Source organism: Nomascus leucogenys, chromosome 10, assembly GCF_006542625.1.
Source record: "Nomascus leucogenys isolate Asia chromosome 10, Asia_NLE_v1, whole genome shotgun sequence".
Taxonomy (NCBI): domain Eukaryota; kingdom Metazoa; phylum Chordata; class Mammalia; order Primates; family Hylobatidae; genus Nomascus; species Nomascus leucogenys.
Genome location: NC_044390.1, coordinates 70,745,520 through 70,762,934, shown reverse-complemented (window position 1 = coordinate 70,762,934; position 17,415 = coordinate 70,745,520). Strand labels below are relative to the sequence as shown.

At 43.2% G+C, this 17,415-nt stretch overlaps 1 protein-coding gene across 1 annotated transcript in view; it reads right to left on the bottom strand.

Moving 5' to 3' along the window:
- STAB2 (stabilin 2) overlaps positions 1-17,415 on the bottom strand; it is a 187,983-nt gene that overhangs the window by 140,500 nt on the left and 30,068 nt on the right. Inside the window, exons 4-5 of the mRNA XM_030821934.1 lie at positions 2,636-2,721; positions 1,066-1,135 (exon numbers count right to left, since the gene is read on the bottom strand). Coding sequence (XP_030677794.1) covers positions 1,066-1,135; positions 2,636-2,721 — 156 coding nt within the window. The remainder of the gene's footprint in view (positions 1-1,065; positions 1,136-2,635; positions 2,722-17,415) is intronic.

Below are 17,415 nucleotides of genomic sequence, written 5' to 3'. Positions count from 1 at the left end.
GTGGCACCTGGCTTAATAACATCCTGTTTATTTTCCCCATATTACTTCCTCACATCCTCATGTTTCCTGGGATCACCATTCAAATAAACTAACTACTTGTTACTCAAATCTCTATCTCAGAGTCTACTTCTGGGGTCAGCCAAAAACAAAAGAGTGAACAAGCCAGTCTCAAGTTTATTTCTTTAATTTGGAGCAACAATCTCTGACCACCTTAGGGAATTATTTGTGAACTCCCAAAAGGAAGGGAACCATTAGAATTAGGTGGGGCCCACGGTTTAATTGGAAGCCTATGGATCTATGCTGAGACCAGGATCCAGAAAGAGCCCAGAGAAAAGCTGGGCAGGCAAGGAACAGGCAGTGGTGGAATCCTAGAGCCTGGGGAGAGCGAGTCATAAAGATGGGTGGAAGCATTTGTGGGGAGTGGCTGACTGCACATACCAGGGCTGAGAACCTCAGGAAACACTGTTTCTGTTTTCAATGACTGCATTTAACAGCTTTGTTGTCAACTTTTTGTTTTCTCTATGTAGACTTGGTTACACATGTTAAAGTGAACTAATCATGGCTTGATAAGGACTCTGTACTTCTACAGTTGAGTCCTTGTGGACGAATTGCAACCTAGCTTAATAGGTAGACGAGATTGAAAACCTAAATTAGGCGTATGCACCTGTAACAATAGCTGAGTCTTGGCCAATCCCAGCAGCCGTACTTCGATCCTTCATACACTGCTGAGTGTTCAAACTGTGTTCAAATAAGGCAAATGCCAAGCTGTAACCAATCCAGCCATTCTGTACCTCACTTCCGATTTCTGTATGTCATTTCCCTTTTTTTGTCTATAAATCTTCTTCCATCACATGGCTTCACTGAGTCTCTGTGAATCTGCTGTGATTCCGGGAACTGCCTGATTCACGAATTGTTCATTGCCCAATTAAACTCCTTTAAATTTAATTCTGCTGTAGTTTCTTTTTTATCACACATAACTATTCAGTGTTTTCTCCTCAAGGAGCAATCTTTCTCATGGACTGTGAACCCTTACAAATGTGGTGATTATACAAAAATCAGACATACCTGCTGAACAGCTGGGTCCAAATAAGTTGTCATCAGCACAGGTTTCACAGGCTGTTCCACCAAACCCTTCCTGCAAAACACCCCAGGTGGTTGACATTAGACCCAAGGTGACCCATGGTACCCAGGAAGGCCTTGGATTTCCAACTCAGCATTTATTTTTCAAATATATTTTCCCTCTGTGCCTTCCCTGGAGCTTCTTCTTTCTGTTTATTTGTGTTATCACTGCATACATTAATTCCCATGTCATTTTGTAGTAAGAGTCTGAAGCTCTGCAGGAGAAAGCTGCTTTGTCAGTCCAAAGATATAAATAGATAGCAAGTGCTAGCAGCCATCTCCCAACTTTGCCCAAGGGTGAAAGGAAAATGCTTTCAGTTTTGCATTTTTGTTTTGAGACTGAGTCTCGCTCTGTCGCCCAGGCTGAAGTGCAGTGGCACGATCTCGGCTCACTGCAACCTCTGCCTCCCAGGTTCTCCTGCTTCAGCCTCCCGAGTAGCTGGGATTACAGGTGCACACCACCACACCCGGATAATTTTTGTATTTTTAGTAGAGACAGATTTCACCATGTTGGCCAGGCTGGTCTTGAACTCCTGTCCTCAAGTGATCTGCTCACCTCGGCCTCCCAAAGTACTGGGATTACAGGCATGAGCCACCTGCCCAACCTCAGTTTTGCATTTCTGAAGACAGTTGAGCTCAATCCTTTTCAGAAGGATTTCCTTGTATTTAAATCCCCTAGGGCTTGAAATGTGCAAAAAGTCACTTTCGTGAGATAACGAAGAAAGTCTTCAACTGGTAAAAGAAAATCTTGAACCGGTAAACCTAACGGTTCATAAAGGATGCAGAGGATAGCACCATAAGGGTCATCTGCTAATAGTGACTATTAATATTAACAATGACAGCAATTTCTATAGTCCTATATAGTGTCATAAAGTACTTTCACATATATGGCCTCATTTTACTTTTTCAACAAATGTTATTACATAGATATTGTTTCAAACTTTTTTTGGGGGGGGAGGTACAGAGTCTTGCTCTTGTCACCCAGACTGGAGTGCAATGGCACAATCTCAGCTCACTGCAACCTCTGCCTCCTGGGTTCAAGCAATTCTCCTGCCTCAGCCTCCTGAATAGCTGGGACTACAGGTGCCAACCACCACATCCAGCTAATTTTTGTATTTTTAGTAGAGACGGGGTTTCACCATGCTGGCTAGGATGGTCTCGATCTCCTGACCTCGTGATCCGCCCCCCTTAGCCTCCTAAAGTGCTGGGATTCCAGGCGTGAGCCACTGCTCCCAGCCTCAAACCCATTTTTACAAGTGGATATGCTTAAGACTGAGCAGTCGATTGACTCTCCTAAAGGCCCCCAGGCTATAAATGGTCATTTTGTTGCAAATTGCACATTAAAAAAAAATTAATACCTCCACCGCTTAAGAACTTCGCTGTATATGTGTGTGCACGTGTGTGTGTGTGTGTGTGTGTGTGTGTGTGTGTGTGTGTGTGTGTGGTTAAGGAGGATCAACAGGTAAGAAGATGGGGAGCAGAATCCAGGAAAGGAAGAACACATTTTTGAACTTACTTGGCAGGAGCAGGTTCCATTTCCTTCCATGCCTTCAGCACAACTGCCCCTGCCATTGCAGGGTGACCCCGCTCCGCCTGGGCACTCTAGGGAATCAAACAGCTCAGATGTATTCATTCGTGACTGCACACAAGCATTCTGCAAGGATGTGCTTAAGCACCTACTAAGTGTGCTGGTTGCCAGGGATAAGAAATAATTGCAGAACCTGTTGGTGTCATCTAGGGTTTTACAGAAATGCAGGAGTATACACAGGTGAATTGCAATGTGGTCACGTGCTGTATTAGAAAATGTCACACTGTCTACCATTTCTTGAGAGTTTGCTATACACTTCACAATGATCAAATTAGATCCCTCCTATTGCAACCTTCAGGGGTGGTTGCTATTGGTGCTGGTTAGCAGATGAAAAGACAATTTCAGAGAGGTTGCATATACTCACCCAAGGTCTCACAGTTTATAAGTTGCAAAGCTAGGACTTTAAGCTCAGCCCTTAGCATGACTAAGGCCAGGCCTCTTCATAGGTGTGCTAGACAGGGTATTGAGGGAGTCCAGAGAAGGGAGGTATTGATGCTGCCTTAGGGAGCCCAAGAGACATCCCTGAGGAGGAGTTATTTAAATGGGGCTTTTGAAGGTGCAGTAGGAGTTGGCTATGCTTAAAAGGAAGGGATATTTCAGGAACAGGCAATAGCAAGTACAAGGTCTTGGAATTGTAAAATGGCATGACCCGTTCTGGGAATGACAGAGTTTGGTGGGGCTGGGTGTGAGAGTTGTGGGTGGGGGCGGGGGGGTGTTGCTGATGAGGTAAAATGGGACAGTTGGGGCCAATTAATGAAGTGCCTAGTATGGTAAGCAAAGGAATTTAGATTTTATTCGGAAGCTAATTCCTAACGTACATAAATTTTTGTACTTCTGTGATATTCTAGATCTGAATTGGAGCTTTTATGGACATTTATTACAGTACATTCACTAAACATTCAGGGAATACCCTAATATGTGCCAAGCATTATATTTCATGGTGGGGCAGGGGGACATTTAGCTAGAAAGCCAGAAATTACAATGCCCACAATCAAATAGAGAATTAAAAATTATGGTAAGTGACAGAAGTTTAAGGTACTATTGTGATGAGGATGAAAATAAATTCTATTTCTTTTTATACTTGCTGTTGTTCTGCACTTTGAGTGCTGAGTTGACATGGGTTTATTGCCAATTTGGATGAGCTCTGACTGTTTACATTAGAAATCTGGACCTCTAAGCACCAAGCAGAAACCATGCAATGACCATGAAATGTGTCTGTGTGAATGAGGCAAGATGAAATGTTATCCCACATTTAAGTTAGCAAGGTAAGTGCCTCCCACAAGACAGAAAGTTCTAGATAATTGTATTAGTCCATTCTCATGCTGCTAATAAAGACATGCCTGAGACCGGGTAATTTAAAAAGGAGAGAGATTTAACGGACTCACTGTTCCACATGGCTGGGGAGTCCTCACAATTATGGCAGAAGATGAAGAAAGAGCAAAGTGATGTCTTACATGGCAGCAGGCAAGAGGGCATGTGCAGGGGAATTCCTCTTTATAAAACCATCAGATGTCGTGAGACTTATTCACAATCATGAGAACAGCATGGGAAAGGCCCGCCCCCATGATTCGATTACCTCCCACTGGGTCCCTCCCATGACACGTGAGAATTATTACAATTTAAGGTGAGATTGGGTGGGGACACAGAGCCAAGCCATTATCAATAATAATAAAGGATGCATTTGTTTACAACTCATAGCAATCATCTGAAGTTAAATCTTATTTTTAGCCCTACTTTCTAGATGAGGAAACAGGCACAGAGTGGTTAAGTGACTTGGCCAAAGTCACCCAGCTGGCAAGGGGTAATGATAGACACACTTACCCTTCCTCTACCGAAGTGACCACCTTCCTGCTGTCCCTTCCCTCCCATCCCCATCACATAAGGCCTTTGCCATAAGCTTTCCTGTGCCACAGCTCATTCTGCCACACATCTTCCTTGTGGCATGTGAAATCAGCATCCATGGAAAATAAAAATGCAGTTGTCTTAGTCAATTCAGGCTGCTATAACAAAATGTCTTAGACTGGGTGGCTTATAAACAACAGAAGTTTATTTCTCACAGTCCTGTATGCTGGGAAGTCCAATATCGAGGTTCTGGCAGATTCTATGTCTGGTGAGGGCCTGTCTTCTGGTTCATAGATGGTGACTTCTCACTGTATCTTCACTTGGTGGAAGGGGTGAGGGAGCTCTCTGGGGTCTCTTTCATAAGGGCACTAATCCCATCCATAAGGGCTCTGTTCTTAGGACCTAATCACCTCCCAAAGACTTTTACCTTTTAATACAATCACATGGGGTTTAGGTATGAACATATGAATTTTGGGGAGACACAAACATTCAGATCATAGCAGCAGTTCTTGAAGAAAGAGACTTATAAGCACTAAGAAAGGCAGCTCTCTGAAAGAGACCCTGGGCGCTCCCTTAAGTTACTAGGCTAGTTCTTTAGAAGAACATTCCTAACATGCAGGTACTATGGAGGTGGGAGTCATATCCATTTGTAGATGGTTTTCTCTAGGGCTCCTTCCATTTCCTTCTTGCATCCAGAATATTTGTAAACTACACAGTCTAAATTGCCCATTTTGATCTGTGATATTTCCACAGCAGTGGCAGAGCCAGGCTCAAAACCTGGAAAGTTGCTCCAGAATCTACTGCACCGTTTATCACTAACATCCACCATTATCAGGCAGGTATGCACCCCAGGACAACAGCTCAGGTAACAAGCATGTTTGTGGGACAAGGGAAGGGGAAGAAATACTGATGGGTAGCTAATATTAATAAGTATTTGAAAAGCAAGACGTTGGGGGGGTGGAGCCAAGATGGCGGAATAGGAACAGCTCCGGTCTCCAGCTCCCAGCCCCAGCGACACAGAAGACGGGTGATTTCTGCATTTCTGCTTGAGGTACCGGTTTCATCTCACTAGGGAGTGCCTAACAGTGGGTGCAGGACAGTCGGTGAAGCGCACTGTGCGCGAGCCGAAGCAGGGCGAGGCATTGCCTCACTCGGGAAGCGCAAGGGGTCAGGGAGTTCCCTTTCCTAGTCAAAGAAAGGGGAAACAGACGGCACCTGGAATATCGGGTCAGTCCCATCCTAATACTGCGCTTTTCCAACGGGCCTGGAAAACGGCACACTAGGAGATTGTGTCCCGCACCTGGCTCGGAGGGTCCTATGCCCACGGAGTCTCGCTAATTGCTAGCACAGCAGTCTGAGATCAAGCTGCGAGGCGGCAGCGAGGCTGGGGGAGGGGCGCCCGCCATTGCCCAGGCTTGCTTAGGTAAACAAAGCAGCCAGGAAGCTCGAACTGGGTGGAGCCCACCACAGCTCAAGGAGGCCTGCCTGCCTCTGTAGGCTCCACCTCTGGGGGCAGGGCACAGACAAACAAAAACTCTGCAAGAACTTCCACAGACTTAAATGTCCCTGTCTGACTGACAGCTTTGAAGAGAGTAGTGGTTCTCCCAGCATGCAGCTGGAGATCTGAGAACGGTCAGACTGCCTCCTAAAGTGGGTCCCTCACCCCTGAGCAGCCTAACTGGGAGGCACCCCCCAGTAGGGACAGACTGACACCTCATTCAACCCGGTACTTCTCTGAGACAAAACTTTCAGAGGAACTATCAGACAGCTGAATTTGTGGTCTCACGAAAATCCGCTGTTCTGCAGCCACCGCTGCTGACACCCAGCCAAACAGGGTCTGGAGTGCACCTCTAGTAAACTCCAACAGACCTGCAGCTGAGGGTCCTGTCTGGTAGAAGGAAAACTAACAAACAGAAAGGACATCCACACCAAAAACCCATCTGTACATCACCATCATCAAAGACAAAAAGTAGATAAAACCACAAAGATGGGGAAAAAACAGACCAAAAAAACTGGAAACTCTAAAAAACAGAGCACCTCTCCTCCTCCAAAGGAACACAGTTCCTCACCAGCAACGGAACAAAGCTGGATGGAGGATGACTTTGATGAGTTGAGAGAAGAAGGCTTCAGACGATCAAACTACTCTGAGCTACGAGAGGAAATTCAAAACAACAGCAAAGAAGTTAAAAACTTTGAAAAAAAATTAGAAGAATGGATAACTAGAATAACCAATGGAGAGAAGGGCTTAAAGGAGCTGATGGAGCTGAAAGCCAAGTTTCGAGAACTACGCGAAGATTGCAGAAGCCTCAGTAGCAGATGCGATCAACTGGAAGAAAGGGTATCGCTGATGGAAGATGAAATGAATGAAATGAAGAGAGAAGGGAAGTTTAGAGAAAAAAGGATAAAAAGAAATGAACAAAGCCTCCAAGAAATTTGGGACTATGTGAAAAGACCAAACCTACGTCTGATTGGTGTACCTGAAAATGATGGGGAGAATGGAACCAAGTTGGAAAACACTCTGCAAGATATTATCCAGGAGAACTTCCCCAATCTAGCAAGGCAGGCCAGCATTCAGATTCAGGAAATACAGAGAACGCCACAAAGATACTCCTCGAGAAGGGCAACTCCAAGACACATTATTGTCAGATTCACCAAAGTTGAAATGAAAGAAAAAATGTTAAGGGCAGCCAGAGAGAAAGGTCGGGTTACCCACAAAGGGAAGCCCATCAGACTAACAGCTGATCTCTCAGCAGAAACTCTACAAGCCAGAAGAGAGTGGGGGCCGACATTCAACATTCTTAAAGAAAAGAATTTTCAACCCAGAATCTCCTATCCCGCCAAACTAAGCTTCATAAGTGAAGGAGAAATAAAACACTTTACAGACAAGCAAACGCTGAGTGATTTTGTCACCACCAGGCCTGCCCTAAAAGAGCTCCTGAAGGAAGCACTAAACATGGAAAGGAACAACCGGTACCAGCCACTGCAAAAACATGCCAAATTGTAAAGACCATCGAGACTAGGAAGAAACTATAGCAACTAACGAGCAAAATAACCAACTAACATCATAATGACAGGATCAGATTCACACATAACAATATTAACGTTAAATGTAAATGGGCTAAATGCTCCAATCAAAAGACACAGACTGGCAAACTGGATAAGGAGTCAGGACCCATCAGTGTGCTGTATTCAGGAAACCCATCTCACGTGCAGAGACACACATAGACTCAAAATAAAGGGATGGAGGAAGATCTATCAAGCAACTGGAAAACAAAAAAAGGCAGGGGTTGCAATCCTAGTCTCTGATAAAATAGACTTTAAACCAACAAAGATCAAAAGAGACAAAGAAGGCCATTACATAATGGTAAAGGGATCAATTCAACAAGAAGAGCTAACTATCCTAAATATATATGCACCCAACACAGGAGCACCCAGATTCATAAAGCAAGTCCTGAGTGACCTACAAAGGGACTTAAACTCCCACACAATAATAATGGGAGATTTTAACACCCCACTGTCAGCATTAGACAGATCAACGAGACAGAAAGTTAACAAGGATATCCAGGAATTGAACTCAGCTCTACATAAAGTGGACCTAATAGACATCTACAGAACTCTCCACCCCAAGTCAACAGAATATACATTTTTTTCAGCACCACACCACACCTACTCCAAAATTGACCACATAGTTGGAAGTAAAGCTCTCCTCAGCAAATGTAAAAGAACAGAAATTATAACAAACTGTCTCTCAGACCACAGTGCAATCAAACTAGAACTCAGGATTAAGAAACTCACTCAAAACCGCTCTACTACATGGAAACTGAACAACCTGCTCCTGAATGACTATTGGGTACATAATGAAATGAAGGCAGAAATAAAGATGTTCTTTGAAACCAACGAGAACAAAGACACAACATACCAGAATCTCTGGGACACATTCAAAGCAGTGTGTAGAGGGAAATTTATAGCACTAAATGCCCACAAGAGAAAGCAGGAAAGATCCAAAATTGACTCCCTAACATCACAATAAAAAGAACTAGAAAAGCAAGAGCAAACACATTCAAAAGCTAGCAGAAGGCTAGAAATAACTAAAATCAGAGCAGAACTGAAGGAAATAGAGACACAAAAAACCCTTCAAAAAATTAATGAATCCAGGAGCTGGTTTTTTGAAAAGATCAACAAAATTGATGGACCGCTAGCAAGACTAATAAAGAAGAAAAGAGAGAAGAATCAAATAGATGCAATAAAAAACGAAAAAGGGGATATCACCACCGATCCCACAGAAATACAATCTACCATCAGAGAATACTACAAACACCTCTATGCAAATAAACTAGAAAATCTAGAAGAAATGGATAAATTCCTCGACAAATACACCCTCCCAAGACTAAACCAGGAAGAAGTTGAATCTCTGAATAGACCAATAACAGGTTCTGAAATTGTGGCGATAATCAACAGCTTACCAACCAAAAAGAGTCCAGGACCTGATGGATTCACAGCTGAATTCTACCAGAGGTACAAGGAGGAACTGGTACCATTCCTTCTGAAACTATTCCAATCGATAGAAAAAGAGGGAATCCTCCCTAACACATTTTATGAAGCCAGCATCGTCCTGATACCAAAACCTGGCAGAGACATAACCAAAAAAGAGAATTTCAGACCAATATCCTTGATGAACATTGATGCAAAAATCCTCAATAAAATACTGGCAAACCGAATCCAGCAGCACGTCAAAAAGCTTATCCACCATGATCAAGTGGGCTTCATCCCTGGGATGCAAGGCTGGTTCAACATACGCAAATCAATAAATGTAATCCAGCATATAAACAGAACCAAAGACAAAAACCACATGATTATCTCAATAAATGCAGAAAAGGCCTTTGACAAAATTCAACAACACTTCATGCTAAAAACTCTCAATAAATTAGGTATTGATGGGACGTATCTCAAAATAATAAGAGCTATCTACGACAAACCCACAGCCAATATCATACTGAATGGACAAAAACTGGAAGCATTCCCTCTGAAAACTGGCACAAGACAGGGATGCCCTCTCTCACCGCTCCTATTCAACATAGTGCTGGAAGTTCTGGCCAGAGCAATCAGGCAGGAGAAGGAAATAAAAGGTATTCAATTAGGAAAAGAGGAAGTCAAATTGTCCCTGTTTGCAGATGACATGATTGTATATCTAGAAAACCCCACTGTCTCAGCCCAAAATCTCCTTAAGCTGATTAGCAACTTCAGCGAAGTCTCAGGATACAAAATTAATGTACAAAAATCACAAGCATTCTTGTACACCAATAACAGACAAACAGAGAGCCAAATCATGAGTGAACTCCCATTCACAATTGCTTCAAAGAGAATAAAACACCTAGGAATCCAACTTACAAGGGATGTGAAGGACCTCTTCAAGGAGAACTACAAACCACTGCTCAATGAAATAAAAGAGGATACAAACAAATGGAAGAACATTCCATGCTCATGGGTTGGAAGAATCAATATCGTGAAAATGGCCATACTGCCCAAGGTAATTTATAGATTCAATGCCATCCCCATCAAGCTACCAATGACTTTCTTCACAGAATTGGAAAAAACTACTTTAAAGTTCATATGGAACCAAAAAAGAGCCCGCATCGCCAAGTCAATCCTAAGCCAAAAGAACAAAGCTGGAGGCATCACGCTACCTGACTTCAAACTATACTACAAGCTACAGTAACCAAAACAGCATGGTACTGGTACCACAACAGAGACATAGATCAATGGAACAGAACAGAGCCCTCAGAAATGATGCCGCATAGCTACAACTATCTGATCTTTGACAAACCTGACAAAAACAAGAAATGGGGAAAGGATTCCCTATTTAATAAATGGTGCTGGGAAAACTGGCTAGCCATATGTAGAAAGCTGAAACTGGATCCCTTCCTTACACCTTATACAAAAATTAATTCAAGATGGATAAAGACTTATATGTTAGACCTAAAACCATTAAAATCCTACAAGAAAACCTAGGCAATACCATTCAGGACATAGGCTGGGCAAGGACTTCATGTCTAAAACACCAAAAGCAATGGCAACAAAAGCCAAAATCGACAAATGGGATCTCATTAAACTAAAGAGCTTCTGCACAGCAAAAGAAACTATCATCAGAATGAACAGGCAACCTACAGAATGGGAGAAAATTTTTGCAACCTACTCATCTGACAAAGGGCTAATATCCAGAATCTACAATGAACTCAAACAAATTTACAAGAAAAAAACAAACAACCCCATCAAAAAGTGGGCAGAGGACATGAACAGACACTTCTCAAAAGAAGACATTTATGCAGCCAGAAAACACATGAAGAAATGCTCATCATCACTGGCCATCAGAGAAATGCAAATCAAAACCACAGTGAGATACCATCTCACACCAGTTAGAATGGCCATCATTAAAAAATCAGGAAACAACAGGTGCTGGAGAGGATGTGGAGAAATAGGAACACTTTTACACTGTTGGTGGGACTGTAAACTAGTTCAACCATTGTGGAAGTCAGTGTGGCGATTCCTCAGGGATCTCGAACTAGAAATACCGTTTGACCCAGCCATCCCATTACTGGGTATATACCCAAAGGACTATAAATCATGCTGCTATAAAGACACATGCACACGTATGTTTATTGCGGCACTATTCACAATAGCAAAGAGTTGGAACCAACCCAAATGTCCAACAACGATAGACTGGATTAAGAAAATGTGGCACATATACACCATGGAATACTATGCAGCCATAAAAAATGATGAGTTCGTGTCCTTTGTAGGGACATGGATGAAACTGGAAAACATCATTCTCAGTAAACTATCGCAAGGACAAAAAACCAAACACCGCATGTTCTCACTCATAGGTGGGAATTGAACAATGAGAACTCATGGACACAGGAAGGGGAACATCACACTACCGGGACTGTTGTGGGGTGGGGGGAGGGGGGAGGGACAGCATTAGGAGATACACCTAATGCTAAATGACGAGTTAATGGGTGCAGGAAATCAACATGGCACATGGATACATATGTAACAAACCTGCACATTGTGCACATGTACCCTAAAACCCTAAAGTATAATAAAAATAAATAAATAAATAAATAAAAAAAAAAAAAAGAAAAGCAAGACATTGGTTTGGGTTGCTCTCACCAACTAGGCTAGTAGTGGCATGAAATGTGATGTGATTGTGTCATGGGAGGAGCTGGGACATTGCAGTCAGAATGTTCTGGGTTCATATCCCAGCTAAACTCTTTGCTTATAACCCTTTGCTTTTGGCAAAGTCCATGCCTGGCTCTGAGATTCAGTTCAGCTGTATGTGGGGACAATACTGTCTTCTAGGCAGGTTGTTGTAGGGACTGGAAATATTAGGTGCTTAAGGAATTATAGTTGCTATTATTCAGAGTGGATCTTCTTTAGTTTTTGTTTTTTCAGATTGGTACTGAAACAGTTAAAACACTCAGGAAATAAATTACTGGTACTTGTTTGAATCAGACCATCTAAGATCTTTGATATTTATCAGTGAGCATACAGACTTGGTTCTTATTTCCGTGATCCTACCAGTCTAGTGAGGAGAGAGTCGTGAATTAAACAGACACTCAGGTAATACTGATTCATGGACTGGGATAAGGGTTGTCAGGGGAAGAGATCTAGAGCTCTCATCACTTCACCTACTTGATGTTACTTACCAATATTTACCAAAAATAATCTAATTCTGAATGGCCCAGTTGGTTTAGATCTGATCTCAACAGACGGCAAAAGCTAGATCATTAAGAAAGGGCCTTGTTAAAGATGTTGGTCTTTGTCTAAGGATGAGCAGAAGGAGGAGAGGATGTAGAGGAAAGGAGAGAGCTGAATCAAGCAGGGACCAGGTAAACACTTGTGAGCCAATCTGAAAACCAACTGAGCCATTTGAGTTCACTCACATTGTTGAGCAAAGGGTGCTGAGAGAGCATCTTCATAAATCGTTCACCATCAAATAGTTCTTCTCCTGTTTGCTTTTTATAGGAGGCCCCTCTTGAGCTGAGATGGTATTTTGGAAGCCAGGGCCAGCCAGCCCTGTGCAGAGCTAGGAAGGTAACGACAGCTCCCCAACTATTTCCATCTCTTGTTCCCTATACCTCTCCCCAGAAATGGGTGTACAAGGAGCTCTCTGGGTGACACCCAGTTTGCCTTCTGGGCTTGCTCAGAACAACACAGGGCCTCCTGCAGCCTGAGACTCAGCAATCAGTGCCACCTTGCAGAAATGTCCTCCCAGGTATTTTTACATTTTCAGGCAATGATGCCTAAATCCCAGTCTCCCAAACTCACATTCCACTGGATCTGTTCCTCCAAGCATGGAACCAACTTATCTCCCCATCTTGCACTCTTTCCGTGCAGCCAAACAGACTATTCCCCGCTCTTCTAGACATGCCTTTCTTTCCATTCCTTACCTGTGCTTTTCCCACCTTCAAAGACCCTTTCCATGACCCTGCCTCTGAGGCAGATTTGACTTCCATCCTCTGGGTGCCTGTTCCACTCAGCTCATTCCTGTTATAACACATGTGGCAGAACATGGGGCAGAGTCATTTGTTGAGAATATAACAGTGCTCTGGGCTACACTGATCAGAGAGGAACTGGGGAGCTTCCCCAATCCCAGCTCCCAAGAGTGTGACCTTGTGTTTAGGAAGTCTGGACATTCTTTTTCCTTAGGGACAGTTAATATATCTTTCTTTTAAAAAATTTAGGCAGGTGTTCCTCTAAGGGTGATTCACTGGACAAGGTGTTTGGAATCCCTTGGGAGTGGGGAACTTTTACAAACGCAGATTTCCAAGGCCCTCCTCATTAGGTATGTGATATAGTTTGGCTGTGTCCCCACTTAAAATCTCATCTTGAATTATGATCCCCATGTGCCAAGAGCTAGACCACGTGGAGGTAACTGGATCCCATGCTGTTCCTGTGATAGTGAATGAGTCTCACGAGATCTGATGGCTTTATAAGTGTCTGGCATTTCCCCTGCTTGCACTTACTCTGTCCTGCCACCCTGTGAAGAGGTGCCTGCTTCTCCTTTGCCTTCCACCATGATTATAAGTTTCTGGGGCCTCCCCAGCAATGCAGAACTGTGAGCCAATTAAACCTCTTTCCTTTATAAATTACCCAGGCTTGGGTATTTCTTCATAGCAGTGTGAGAATGGACTAATACAGTATGCGAGCCATTAACAAGCACCTCTTAGATCTCCAACTTCAGAAGCATAATTACCTTGAAATCTACTATTTTTTCATGAGACTACACTTCTCATGACTCCTTCTAGCCCATGACTGAGCATGGTAGAGATGCCAGGGCAGGCCCACTTCTTTAAGATGCAGGCTTCCTCTGCTGGGTGATTTTGGCTAGAGGACTCCCCAACAGCTTTACCAAATTTTCTCAGACCTACATATAGTCTAAAGCTTTTCCATCCAACCTTCCTTGACTCCCTTTCTTGTTCACAAGGGTCAGACCTGCATTGCTGTCTCCTCTGCTTCTCTTGGCTTTCTTCTCATTTTTTTCATCACATATGTTTCCTCTAAGTAATATCTTGTATCTCTAGCCCTGTCTGGCATCTCCCTTTTGGAAGCCCTGGACTAATATGCCAGGGCATAGAAAGCCTTTGTGCAAATTAGAAAAAGTCTTCCCTACCCTCACTGCTCTTGTGGATATATCGCCACAGACACTTGGCTTGGAAAGCAGATGAAACTAAAATAAATTGAAGGTGCCCCTTCCTCTTGGTATACCAGGCCCACACTAGAGTGTATGGTTTGGCAAGCTGAGAATGGGCTGAATTTCAGTCCAATTTCATCCCACTGGGCAATAAGAACCTGCTACAATTTTATGCAAAATCCGACACTTAACACCCACCAAGTAGGGATTCCCTGGTGTAAGACTCAGGAAAGAACATTTTAATAGGCGTGGCAGGTAATTCCACTACACATTAATATTTGAGAACCACTGGGTGTGCTGGACAAATTTATGTAGATTGTCCTAAACAGAGAGGAAGTGAAGATTTTTATGCCTAGCAGGCTGCTGGGAAGCAATGCCTATGATGAGTTGATGTGCCTTTGCATGGGATGGTTGTGTGGTGTATCAGCTGGACACTAGGCAATGTTTCTGGTGCTTTAGAAAGGTTCTGATGTGGATGAACTTAGCAAGAAGAAAGTTCCTGAACACTTAACTGGAACAAGACTTGCTTCAGAAAAACCTGTAGCACTGGGCAGCTGGTGGAAGGCCAGTGCTGTTCACAGAGAGATTTTGTATACTGACTTAAAGCCACTTTGACTAATCAGCAGTTAGGTTATTTTGGTAAAAAGGTATAGCCTCCAGTGGTTAGAAGTCAACAGGAAACTTAGCTCCTAAATTGTACCACCAGGTATGCTGCAATGAAAGAAAATTCTGTAAACTTATCCACCAGGCACTAAAATTTGTATTATTTCTTCTTAAAATTCTCAAAGAGCTCCACTCTATGCCTTCAGCCCTCTGTCAATGGCAACAAATTTCTAACACAGGGTACTCCTCAAAGTGGACACAGAACAAAGTTCAAGAATTTTTTAAAGTACAAGAATAAGAAGCACCCAACAAAGTAATATTTGCAATGTCTGAATTCAATAAAACTTACTAGGCATAAATACTGAGGGAAAAAACCAGTTAATTGAAACCAACCCAGAGATCACCTATATGATATTATTAGCTCTATTATATCATATATTAAAGCTTTTCCACCCAACCTTCCTTGAATCTCTCTTATAAAGAGTCCCTCTAAATAAAGATTTAGAAATAGTTCTTATAACTGTACTCTATATATTCAAGAAGGTAGAGAAATAAGCAAGTTAAAGAAGAAACATATAAACAAAACCAAATTGAACTTCTACCAATGAAAATACAACATTCAAAATAAAAATACAAGACATAGAATTAACAACAGTTTAAAGACTGAGAAATAAAAGATTAGTGAACTTAAAGACAAGCAATATTAACTATATAAAATGAAGAGGAGAGGGTTCCAAGATGGCTGAATAGGAACAGTTCCAGTCTATAGCTCTCAGCACGAGCGACGCAGAAGACGGATGATTTCTGCATTTCCAACTGAGGTACCAGGTTCGTCTCACTGGGGATTGTCGGACAGTGGGTGCAGGACAGTGGGTGCAGCAAACCGAGCATGAGCTGAAGCAGGGCAAGGCATCACCTCACCTGGGAAGTGCAAGGGGTCAGGGAATTCCCTTTCCTAGCCAAGGAAAGGGGTGACAGACGGAACCTGGAAAATCGGGTCACTCCCAACCTAATACTGCACTTTTCCGATGGTCTTAGCAAACAGCACCCCAGGAGATTATATCCTGCGCCTGGCTCGGAGGGTCCTACGCCCACAGAGCCTTGCTCATTGCTAGCACAGCAGTCTGAGATCAAACTGCAAGGTGGCAGCGAGGCTGGGGGAGTGGCACCTGCCATTGCTGAGGCTTGAGTAGGTAAACAAAGTGGCCGGGAAGCTCGAACTGGGTGGAGCCCACCACAGCTCAAGGAGGCCTGCCTGCCTTTGTAGACTCCAACTCTGGGAGCAGGGCATAGCCAAATAAAAGGCAGCAGAAACCTCTGCAGACTTTAATGTCCCTGTCTGACAGCTTGGAAGACAGTAGTGGTTCTCCCAGCATGCAGCTTGAGATCTGAGAATGGACAGACTGCCTCCTCAAGCGGGTCTCTGACCCCCGAGTAGCCCAACTGGGAGGCCCCCCCAGTAGGGGCAGACTGACGCCTCACATGGCTGGGCACCCCTCTGAGACAAAACTTCCAGAGGAACAATCAGGCAGCAACATTTGCTGTTTACCAATATTCATTGTTCTGCAGCCTCCGCTGCTGATACCCAGGCAAACAGGATCTGGAGTGGACCTCCAGCAAACTCCAACAGACCTGCAGCTGAGGGTCCTGACTGTTAGAAGGAAAACTAAGAAACAGAAAGGACATCCACAACAAAACCCCATCTGTACGTCACCATCATCAAAGACCAAAGGTGGATAAAACCACAAAGATGGGGAAAAAACAGAGCAGAAAAACTGAAAATTCGAAAAATCAGAGCACCTCTCCTCTTCCAAGAGAATGCAGCTCCTCACCAGCAACAGAACAAAGCTGGACAGAGAATGACTTTGACGAGTTGAGAGAAGAAGACTTCAGATTATCAAACTTCTCCGAGCTAAAGGAGGAAGTTTGAACCCATGGCAAAGAAGTTAAAAACCTTGAAAACAGATTAGATGAATGGCTAACTAGAATAACCAATGCAGAGAAGTCCTTAAAGGACCTGATGGAGCTGAAAACTATGGCACAAGAACTACGTGATGAATGCACAAGCTTCAGTAGCTGATTTGATCAACTGGAAGAAAGGGTATCAGTGATGGAAGATCAAATGAATGAAATGAATCAAGAAGAGACGTTTAGAGAAAAAAGAATAAAAAGAAACAAACAAAGCCTCCAAGAAATTTGGGACTATGTGAAAAGACCAAATCTACATCTGATTGGTGTACCTGAAAGTGATGGGGAGAATGGAACCAAGTTGGAAAACACTCTGCAGGATATTATCCAAGAGAACTTCCCTAATCTAGCAAGGCAGGCCAACATTCAAATTCAGGAAATACAGAGAACACCACAAAGATACTCTTTGAGAAGAGCAACTCCAAGACACATAATTATCAGATTCACCAAAGTTGAAATGAAGGAAAAAATGATAAGGGCAGTCAGAAAGAAAGGTCGGGTTACCCACAAAGGGAAGCCCATCAGACTAACAGTGGATCTCTCGGCAGAAACTCTACAAGCCAGAAGAGAGCGGGGGCCAATATTCAACATTCTTAAAGAAAAG